Here is a 10,155-nt window from a genome sequence, read left to right as displayed (position 1 = left end):
CCCACAATCTCAAACAGTGCAGTGCACCTCCAGACATACTCACAGCTGCATGTCCTGTTTCGAAAGGCACAGCCTTGTTATGGACAGGAGCTCAGCCAGTGCCATGCCTTTTGATATTGCAGCCTGGCATGACACAATCCTCCCACTCCGGAGATGGGAGCACAGCTTGCTCCACCCACACTCCCAGAGGGACAATGTGGGCCAGGCAGCTTGGTTTAAATGCTGATGTTTTGATGAAAGTATCAAACTAAAGCTCACAGTGCAGCTCAGTGAGGTGCTTCCATCAGCACAGATCCTGCCCTTCAGCCCAGAGCCTGCTGGCAGGTGACTGGGAGCAATGGCTGAGGACCGGATAGCTGCATTTGTCCTTGGGACAAACCCTTGAGCTGCCCCTAAATTCTGCATTCTTTGTATCCAGTATCAATGGGCATCCTTCTTCCCAAGATTTGTTAGCCTCCCCCTGGTGAGGCCATTGAAGCACGTCCAGCCCTAAACTTTAGCAAGGCAATTCTATCAACAAGTAATTTGTCTTTCTAGCACCTGGATATCACTCAGAGCTTGCTTGTTAGCTGCTGTCTTACAGTCTTAAGCTGCACCGGGGGAGGTTTATGTTACACATTAGAAAGAATTTATTCACAAAAATGGTGATTAGACATTGGAATGAGATGCCCAGGGAGGTACTGTAGTCACTGTCCATGAAGGTGTTTATGGAAAGACTGGACATGGTACTCAGTGCCACGGTCTGGTTGACATGGTGGTGTTTGGACACGGGTTGGGCTTCATGATCTCAGCGGTCTTTTCCAACCTAATTGATTCTGTGACTGTTTCACGGATTAAATCTTCCTTCTTGTTGATTAGGCTTGAGAGCAGACAAAGATCAAACATCAGAGAACATCCTTTCCTGAGAACATTTTTCCAAATTCCGCATTTTGCAGCTGAGGAGCGATCCCGGGCCCCGCCGCCGCCGGGCCGCGCTCTCTGTGGGCCGGGGATGTGGCTGCCCGGGCCCGGGCCCGGGCGCTGCCGCCGGCGGCCGCTGGGGGCTCCCGCCCTCCCGCGGCCCATCCCGCCATTGCCGGGCATGGAGGGCGAGAGCACTTCGGCCCTGCTCTCGGGCTTCGTGTTCGGCGCCCTCGCCTTCCAGCACCTCAGCACCGACTCGGACACGGTGGGTGCCGCGGGAGGGCCGGGCCGGGCCGGGCCGGGCCGGGGGGAGACGAGGGAGGAAGGGGCCGCCCCCCCCGCGGAACGCTGCCGCCGGGCCTCCCCTGACCGGCCCCGCCGGGAGAGCACCCGGGCTCGGGGTTGTCCCGCCCCGCCGCGCCCGGGGGTCGCTTTGTGTGCGAGCGGCGGAAAAACGTGGATGTTCCGTGTTCGAACGAGGCGAGCGGCGGCTGCAGCGCCGTGTCCGCCCCGCGCCGAGCACAGCGCTGGCCAGGCCGCCTGGCCCCAGCCTCGGCGGGCAGCACCCGCACGGCCGCGGGCTGCTCGCTGCTCCGTGAACACGGGAGCCACGGGAAACCGACGAGCACACAGCACTGCGTGACTGGGGATTTTTTCCTAAATGCGGGCTAGTACTGAAAAATGAGCCAGAACCTACTCAGAAAAAAACCAAACCAAACCAAAACAAAAAACCAAAAAAACCCCCCCACGTTCATTTTGACAGCATTTTTCCTCTCCTGAAGAAAGCATTTACACTTAATACTAGAGGGGAACTCGTCATAGAATATGCTGAGTTGGAAGGGACCCACAAGGATTATAGAGTCCAACTTTTGGCACCGCACAGGACACTCCAAGAATCCCACCATGTGCCTGTGAGGGTGCTGTCCAAACGCTTCTTGAACTCTGCCAGGCTTTGGTGCTGTGACCACTTTCCTGGGGAGCCTGTTCCAGTGCCCAAATACCCTCTGGGGTAAAAGCCTTTTTCTGATATCCAACCCAAACCTTCCCCAACTCAGCTTCATGTCGCTCCCTCGGGTCCTGTCACGGTCGGTAAAGAGATGAGTGTCTGTCACTCCACTTCTCCTCTTGAGGCAGCTGTACACTGCATTGAGGTCTCCCCTCACTCTCTTCCAGGCTGAATGGACCAAGTGACCTCAGCCACTCCTGGTATGGCTCTCCCTCTAGAACCTTCACCATCTTTGCAGCCCTCCTTTGGACACTTTCTAAAAGCTTTGTATTTTTCTTACATTGTGGCACCCTAAACTGCACAAAGGAATGGAGGTGAGGCCACACCAGCACCAAGGAGAGCAGGAGTGTCTGTGCTACTGTTAATGTGATTTTTTTTTCCTCTTCCCCTCTAAAGGAAGGTTTTCTCCTTGGAGATGTGAAAGGTGAAGCCAAGAACAGCATTACAGACTCACAAATGGATGATGTTGAAGTTGTTTATACAATCGGTTAGTGTGTCTACATTTTTCATACCCTGCTTGGTTTCAGGCAGTAAATGACAGCTTTCAGTTTTGAGGGATAGCAGTCAAAACTCTACTGCAAGACCAAAGCTGCAAGATCCTACACGCCACACTGATGTAAAAAAAAACTTCCAACCAACCAACGAAAAACACATGGGTTATTTTGTAACATTTTTAACTACTAAAAAAATTACAATTTTACTGCAGAAAACACAGTAATTTAAAAGAAATAATAGTTCTTAGTTCTTTGAATGGCTACTCTTTGCGGATTATCTTGTTACATTAAACATAATTTAGGCTTTAGACTCCTTGTCTTGGCTACATCACAAACTCTCCTGGACTACAGTTGCCCTGGAAAAGCTTGGTCTATTTCAGTGATGTGAATTGTAGTGCATTAGCACGCATTACCGCATGTGGAGCTTATAAAATTCTGTGTGTGAAGGCTGTAAACTCTTTAATAATTTCACTAAGCAGATGCCAGATGTATTTTTCTTTATCATCCTGATGTTGATTGGAGTGGATGTGCACTGAGTAACTCAATGAAATCTTTCATACTACAAGCTCCTACACTCAGCAGAAGGGAGAGAAAAATAAAGTACCTAACTTGATTTTTCAGTTGACCAAGTAGAATAATATACAAAAAATACAGTTTATGTAAGTGGTTCCCTTTACCTTTGACAAAATTAATTAGAAAATATTTTTTAAATATTTCCTTTCTTCACCTTATTAATTTAGATGTTAATGCATTTGATTTTAAGAAATATAGAATTATTTCTTGATCCTTCTATCAGTCTAATGCTGATCATAGCACGCAGAAGAATATACATCTTGAGCTGATGAACCCAGAGTAATATTAATTTCTCTTTCCAGATATACAGAAGCATATTCCATGCTACCAGTTGTTCAGGTAAGAATCTTAAGTAAACAGATATGAAAAAGTTAAAATTAACCCTAACTTCAACTCTTCAAGAGTTAAACTTATATTGCCTGAGAAAATCACCCAGCTATAACTATAGTAACATAACAACCTCTTGGAATTACAGATGAAAAATTCCTTATGTTATTCCTGTTTTGGGTTTTTTTCTTTGGTGGTTTTTTTGGTGGGTTTTTTTTTTTTTTTTTGATTGGTTTGGGGGTTTTTTTGGCGGGGGGGGTTTGTTTGTTTGGGGTTTTTGTGTGTGTGTGTGTGTGTGTTTGTCTATGCATATAGAAATGGAGATAAGGCATACTGCACCCTCTGGTGAGCTATGATACCATATAAACTACAGAACAACGTCAACACACTAAAAACAAAGCATTCTACACATTCTAACCCCTCACCCGTAATAGTATTAATTAAAAATTAAAAAACAACAACAACAACAAAAAAAAAACCCAAAAGTGAAATGATTCCCAGCATGCTAGAGTTATTTTTACAGTACAATTTCTTGCCCTCTAATTGCCCTAATTTTCTTCTAGCTTTTACAATTCTGCAGGAGAACTGAATGAACTTGCCCTGAAGAAAATACTATCAGGCTGTAAGAAGGTATTTTATTTTCAAATCTAAACCCTACTGAGGAGCTCACTCAAATTTTGGAGGCTGTTCTGGATACCTCTTGTATCAATGTTTTTTCTTTTTAAACCTCACTCATGATGCTGGTCAAGGCAGCTACATCTTTTTCCTCCTTGAAAAACAGTTTCACTTATCTTTGACTAGAGTTTACCTACATATGTGTCACAACTTTAATTGTTAATTTCTCAAGTGAACACTTCAAGTATCCTAAAGGAATTCCACCAATTTCCCCCTTAAGATCAGCTGAGGTCAGCTCACAAGTGGTTAAGGACCACTTCATCAAAAAACTTAAGTCTTTTCCACAGAACAAAGTTTGACAAGGGGAAAGTAGAAGCTGAAAAGAAACAAACAACAAAACATAATAAAGTTTGCAGTTTCAGCTTGAACACAAGCTCAGAAACAAGCCAATTCAACACATGGTTTTTAAGGAAATAAGATGGGAATTAAGTTTAGCAACTTTAAGGGTTTCAAGTTAACTAACTGCTTGGATATGTACCTATTAGCAAACAATTCAGACATGACTTTGCACTGGATCAAACTTGCTTCAGTGTGACAATCACATACTGTGATTCAACAGTAACTGAATTTTCTTCTGCCTGCAGAGTGTAATAGGATGGTACAAATTCAGACGCAACACAGACCAGACCATGACATTCCGGGAAAGAGTTCTTCATAAAAACCTGCAGTCACACCTATCAAATCAGGGCCTTGTATTCCTCCTTTTAACCTCTAGTGTGATGACAGAAAGTTGTTCTACTTACAGACTGGAACATGCCCTACATCGGCCTCAGGAAGGGTAATTGGTTTGTTTTCTATAGCATGTGCTAAAACTTGAAAGTTTCTCTACTTTGTTGCAACGGAATCAGTAACACTGTTTATTTTACTCTTGAAACTGACGCGTTTAATAAGATTACTCCTTATGTTGCCAGAGCCCAAGTGAAGGCTTACCCTGGAACTCTGCTCTGGGATTGGCCTTTTATCTGTAGTGCCAGCATCACCAGGCAGACGCTGTCAGTTTATTTACACACAAACTGCTCCTGATCAAATTGTTTTGTGTACAGGACTTCAACTATACATGGTGTGCATCAAAATATTTAATTTGGTGTTAACTTGATCTTCAGAGACATCCTGCCCACAGGCTAGGCTTAGCAAGCGCTGCATTAGTGTGTGTTGTACTCAGAAAGGGTGGAAAAATATGGGCATTGCTCAGCTTCTGGTTGCTCTTGGAGTTTGCCTTTAGCTTCATCTGTATGTGATGTAATACATTTAGCAAGGACCAACTGTACTGCAACCCTCCCCATGGATCCTGAATGGTCAAGAACCTTTAACTCTCAAAGAGAGATCTTTGGATGTTAATAGACCACGTTTTCACACTTCTGCATTTTAAGTCTTTTCCAGAAAGTCCCTTTGGTGGTTACCAACTTGGGCATGGCAGAACAGCAAGGTTACAGAACAGTGTCTGGTTCCTGTGTATCCTCTGGTTTTGTGAGAGCTGTGAGACAACACAGGTACAATACATGTCGTATTTACTGATAGCTGTAGCTTCCCATCACCGTAACTACCCTTACCTTTCTATAAAAGCATTTAAGTGCTTTTGCAAATGCTACAGCCATAGCTTGCTCACTTGTTGACCAGTTTTCTGCAATTATTTACCATTCCAGCATACTTGGAAATTAATTCAGGCCCATACTTTGCCAGGAGCTGTCTGTCTCAACACAGGCACCTGGCACTGAAGTTCAAAATGCTTCTTTACTCATTAAAGTTCCTCCCATTAAAGTTCCTCCTAAGTGCTGGGATAACTAACTTGCAATTATGCAGTTATACTCTTGGTTCACAGGTCAGAATTCTTCCATGAAGATGGGTCCTTACAAGAGGTTCATAAGATAAATGAAATGTATGCCACCTTGCAAGAGGAACTGAAGGTAAGCCAGGCACACCTGCCTCACCTTCAGCAGTTCTACAAAACCAAGGCAACCAAGGGCTACAACACCTCGCACTGCATGAGAAACAAAGCCATGCTTTGGAAGGACAAATTGAAAGATCAGGAAGTTCTGTTTACTGTGCTGCACACTATATTCTCCAAGTTGAAGGCTTAAGTTCCCATTTGATGAAAGTACAATGTTAAATCTTCAAGTCCACTAATAAGTTCTCACAAGAGGATTATTGTGAAGGAGTACTATCTGTAGTTTGTTAGATCTCCTTTGCCTAGATGGGAACAAATAAAATATCTTGCACCTCTTTCAACACAAGGTTTAAGTTCTGTCAAATCCACCTCTGTATCATTACTTAAGCTTTTTACTACTTTGTGTCCAACTTAACCATGAGTACCTTTAAGGATTTTGCAACAATTTTAAGGTCAGCTGCTGTGAATACTGTTAACCTGATCACACGCTCTTCTTCTTGCAGAAAATATGCTTTACAGTAGAAGTCAGTGAACGATCTGTAGAGAAACTCTTAGCAGAGGTGAGCCAATTAAAAGAAGAAATAAAGAGGAAAAAGCAACAAAATTGTTCAGGTAAGTTAACCAAATGTGATGCAAGTCTTGCCCTTCCAAAGCTGACTCAAGTGGCAGAAGCAGAAAACACTTCTGAATGTGAGGCAGCCAAAACGGCAGTGGTGCAAGACATTCTGCAACTCTGACTTTTTCCCCCCCCCAGGAGAAGACAGAAACCACCCAGGAGAGCCAAAGGAGAATGTTCTCCTTTGTCAGGCACTGCAAACATTTTTCCCCAATTCTGGACTTCAGACATGCATTGTTTCCTTCAAAGGCCAACAGATATCCAAGAACTGCTGTAACATAGACCATCATATTAATGTCATGGACAAACTGACTCTCATGGTAGAGGAAAGAGACTTCACTGAAGCTGAAACAAGGCATCTAAACAAGCGTAAATTCAAAGGGACCACAACAGTTACAAAATCATTCAAGAAATCCAGATCATTGCAGCTTCACCAAGAATCACTTCAAGACCAAGAGGACAGTGACCAGGAAAGGAAGCTTACACTGAGTAGCACTGAAACAGACGAGGATTTGTTTGAAAAAAACAGAGATTCAAATGAATACCCACATTCTCCTACTTTCTGATCTGTCAGATGACTTCACACCAAAAGCTACTGCCAGTGTATTCCAGTGATGTATCAATCTATAGCACTACAGGGTTGTATATAACCAGGCATTTTTGCAGGTTGGGTTTTTTTTTCCCAGTGCACGAATCCTGTTCAGCATAAAGACAAGTCCAAGATGACATTCCCTCACTTTGCCTTCCAGAGTTCCCATCTGTATTCTCTCTCTCAGGGTTCAAAGACTATGCCACAGGATGCTGTCAGTCAGATAAGCATGTCACATACTGCCTCAAAGTGATACGAGCTGCTGTTGAAGAAGCAATGCTACCCTCCTGATGCAAGGAGCATCAAATGAACACGTAACAGAATTAGCTGTCTACATGAACTGCCACAATTTAAATACATTCATTAGTCCTTGGGAAACCAGTACTTGTTTACTTCCCCCCATCTTACAACCCAGCAAGGGCAAAAACAGCCACCTGAGCTTTAGCAAGACCTGTGAACAGAGAAAGGGGTCCATATAGCTGCCAGTTTCTATTATTGCTTTAATCTTTCATACTTCCTTCAGACAATAAATTTTAGAGACTTCATTAAAAAATTTTTTTTAAAAGACTGATATCTACCCTCAGTCTACCACACATTATACTAGCAAACAAATATATAAACATGAAACAGTTTTATTGTTTATTTCTTTACAGTATATCACTCCAGATACTTGATATTACATAGCTTGGGGTCTGTGAGAAATTGTGGATTCTTAAACATAACTGGCATAAATCCTGTTAAAAAAAAAAAAGATGGAGGTGTTCTTAGTAGAAAAGTAGCCTTGAGTTAGAAAACTCGAAAGCAAAATCATACTTACCAAATACATGAGCTCTTTTAATGGCTTTTGTAATTTCCTTCTGCTTCTTGTTGCACAAGCCTAAAGGGATGAATTATTTTCAAGACTAAGCAAGTCATTAGTCTAAAGGGTGAAAGGGATATTAGTGACAATTCCCTCTAGCTTTGATTAAGTCTTTCTAGAAAAATGCACGTGTGCTTTTACTGTTAAATACAAAATGCATAAAATTAAGGGATATTTTAATTCCTTGATGCAGGCTACTAAGTCAGGGGAATACTGTTACAAAATGTATAGAGTTAAGACTGGTTACTTTCAGAAAGACTGCTGATGCACACTTACTTTGACTCACAAAAACATTATTATTATTAACCCATAAATGATTTAATTTAATACTTCACATACCTGTGATATGTCTGCCATAAATGGAGCCAGTATACGGAGAAACAAACTGGGAAAGAAGCTACTTAAAATTAAGAAAACCAAAGTCAGTTTAAGAACTTTTTTTTTTAGCTTTATGTTACTACTTGCACCCTATTTTTTATTTTTTCATCTGTTTTTACATAACTCAGTACTACCTGAAGAAAAAAGTACAGCTTGAACCAGACAGCATTTTCTGTGGAATAGCTGTCATGCTTTGTGGCAGCTGAATTGTAACCAAGCACTCTATTTGTTAAACAACAACGTTGTCACACTCGCACATAAATAGTAGATTAAACATCTTGTCATGACCACATTATTTGGTCCTTAATCTGCACACATTCTTACTCTGAAGTTCTAAACCCCTACACATATGAATGGATTTTCTTTTTTTTTTTTAAACCAACTACCTTCTTCCAAGGACAGCAATTTTCAAACTCACCTGCACATTCTTATAGTCCACATTTATTCCACATAAGACACATCTCTTTGGAGGGTCTTTATAGGGGTTCTCCATTTGTATGGGCTAAAATTAGAGAAATAGTACAATCTGTAAGCTTCACGAGAAAACAGAGAACATTTATTACTTTTAATCCTTTGATCAATATTTTTCTTGAAACCAAAAGAAATATTTAGTGCACCACTGAAGTGTTTCAATAACTTTACTAACTCACTGCATGGTACTTTGCAACCTAAAAGACTTCTCACAAGTAAACAGTCTTTCTTATTTAGTAACAATGACACTAACAACTCTATTCAATCATTCAGCAAGATAGTGCTGCCACCTTCTACTTGGAAGTCAAGGTCTACAGAAGCTGGTAGAAAGGTAGCTCTGTCTGATAAGCCACAAGAATTTTTTTTAATCATTTCAAAGCAAATGGTCTCAGGAAGCTCCTGTGTGCTCACACACTTTCTGAAGTGAGAGATTCACAATTTTCTCCCAAGGACTGAAAGCTTCCTCAAGCTTCAGAATACACCCAGCACCAAATTCTTACAAGGTATTAAAGGCAACGTTTCACTTTTCACAGAGTGACAGAATTGTCAGGGTTGGAAGGGACCTCTGGAGATCCAACCCCCTGCCAAGGCAGGGTCACCTGGAGCAGGTCACACAGGAACACGTCCAGGTGGGGTTGGAATGTCTCCAGAGAGGGAGACTCCACCATCTCCCCGGGCAGCTGTTCCAGGGCTCTGCCACCCTCAGTGTAAAGAGGTTTTTCCTCGTGCTGAGGTGAAACTTCCTGCGGTTTTAGTTTATGGCCATTGGTCCTTGTCCTGTCGCTAGCTCCCCATCCGAGTTACTGAGACAGCAGGTTTAACAGGCTCTAGTTAAGATATTGGAATACAGATCGGTGGGGCTTTAACTTCCAGCGTCTGGTGACCTCCCTCTGCGCTGCACTCCCCAGAATGGATTCGGGGTTTTGAGGAGACCAAGCTACACAGCGACCACGGCAAAGCGTTTCCAGCCACCGCTGGTGCCTTGCAGAGGGGGAGCAGCGGGACAGCAGGGCTGGGCAGGTCGGGGAAGCCTCACCTGGTCCGAGCGCTCAGACTGCCCCTCATGCTGCAGGCGGCGCGGCCGCGCCCACAGCGCCGCTGCAAGGGAGAGAGCGACAGGGTTAGCGGCGGCGCGGCACGACAGCCGGGACACGCGAACGTCCCCGCGGCCTCTGGGGACAGAGGCGAACGGGGAAACGAGAGGGACGCACCGGGAACCAGGCGCTGCCAGGGCCTCCGCGCCACCACGGCCTGCGCCGCCATGACACCCACACCCCGACCGCCACTTCCGCCTGACGTCACTGCCGCCGCAGACCGGCTGACCAATAGTAGCGCCGTCTTCCGACTCTGGGCGGGCGATTGGCCGCGATTTGGTCACG

The 10,155-nt window shown here is 43.8% G+C and overlaps 2 protein-coding genes across 3 annotated transcripts; one reads left to right on the top strand and one right to left on the bottom strand.

Annotated features, from left to right (window-relative positions):
- The first annotated feature begins 1,067 nt into the window (after positions 1 to 1,067).
- ABRAXAS1 (abraxas 1, BRCA1 A complex subunit) lies at positions 1,068 to 7,582 on the top strand. Of its 2 annotated transcripts, XM_069012789.1 has the most exons (9): positions 1,068 to 1,168; positions 2,306 to 2,396; positions 3,279 to 3,315; positions 3,867 to 3,933; positions 4,563 to 4,756; positions 5,349 to 5,468; positions 5,798 to 5,882; positions 6,367 to 6,475; positions 6,618 to 7,582. In XM_069012789.1, the coding sequence occupies exons 1-9, from the start codon at positions 1,082 to 1,084 to the stop codon at positions 7,043 to 7,045; spliced, it is 1,218 nt and encodes a 405-aa protein (XP_068868890.1). In that variant the 5' UTR covers positions 1,068 to 1,081; the 3' UTR covers positions 7,046 to 7,582. The 2 variants fall into 2 exon arrangements, with proteins under 2 accessions (XP_068868890.1, XP_068868891.1); XM_069012790.1 differs by lacking the exons at positions 1,068 to 1,168; positions 2,306 to 2,396; positions 3,279 to 3,315 and having other exon boundaries at positions 3,867 to 3,925.
- A 100-nt stretch (positions 7,583 to 7,682) lies between these two features.
- On the bottom strand, positions 7,683 to 10,081 carry MRPS18C (mitochondrial ribosomal protein S18C). Its single transcript, XM_069012791.1, has 6 exons — positions 9,988 to 10,081; positions 9,813 to 9,874; positions 8,724 to 8,807; positions 8,267 to 8,324; positions 7,886 to 7,945; positions 7,683 to 7,802 (listed from the first exon to the last, which is right to left on the bottom strand). The coding sequence occupies exons 1-6, from the start codon at positions 10,037 to 10,039 to the stop codon at positions 7,726 to 7,728; spliced, it is 393 nt and encodes a 130-aa protein (XP_068868892.1). The 5' UTR covers positions 10,040 to 10,081; the 3' UTR covers positions 7,683 to 7,725.
- Between the last annotated feature and the right edge of the window lie 74 nt (positions 10,082 to 10,155).

The sequence above is a fragment of the Aphelocoma coerulescens genome, chromosome 4 (genome assembly GCF_041296385.1).
Source record: "Aphelocoma coerulescens isolate FSJ_1873_10779 chromosome 4, UR_Acoe_1.0, whole genome shotgun sequence".
In the NCBI taxonomy this organism is placed as follows: Eukaryota; Metazoa; Chordata; class Aves; order Passeriformes; family Corvidae; genus Aphelocoma; species Aphelocoma coerulescens.
The sequence above is the reverse complement of the archived record's forward strand: the minus strand, read 5'-3'. Positions and strand labels throughout refer to the sequence as shown.

Coding starts and splice junctions, on each gene's coding strand:
- ABRAXAS1 (XM_069012789.1), top strand. CDS start 1,082: ATGGAGGGCGAGAGCACTTCGGCCCTGCTCTCGGGCTTCGTGTTCGGC. Junction 3,934..4,562: donor TACTATCAGGCTGTAAGAAG/GTATTTTATTTT, acceptor TTCTGCCTGCAG/AGTGTAATAGGATGGTACAA. Junction 6,476..6,617: donor AAAGCAACAAAATTGTTCAG/GTAAGTTAACCA, acceptor TCCCCCCCCCAG/GAGAAGACAGAAACCACCCA.
- MRPS18C (XM_069012791.1), bottom strand. CDS start 10,039: ATGGCGGCGCAGGCCGTGGTGGCGCGGAGGCCCTGGCAGCGCCTGGTT. Junction 9,875..9,987: donor CTGGCAGCGCCTGGTTCCCG/GTGCGTCCCTCT, acceptor TCTCCCTTGCAG/CGGCGCTGTGGGCGCGGCCG. Junction 8,808..9,812: donor AGTCTGAGCGCTCGGACCAG/GTGAGGCTTCCC, acceptor CTCTAATTTTAG/CCCATACAAATGGAGAACCC.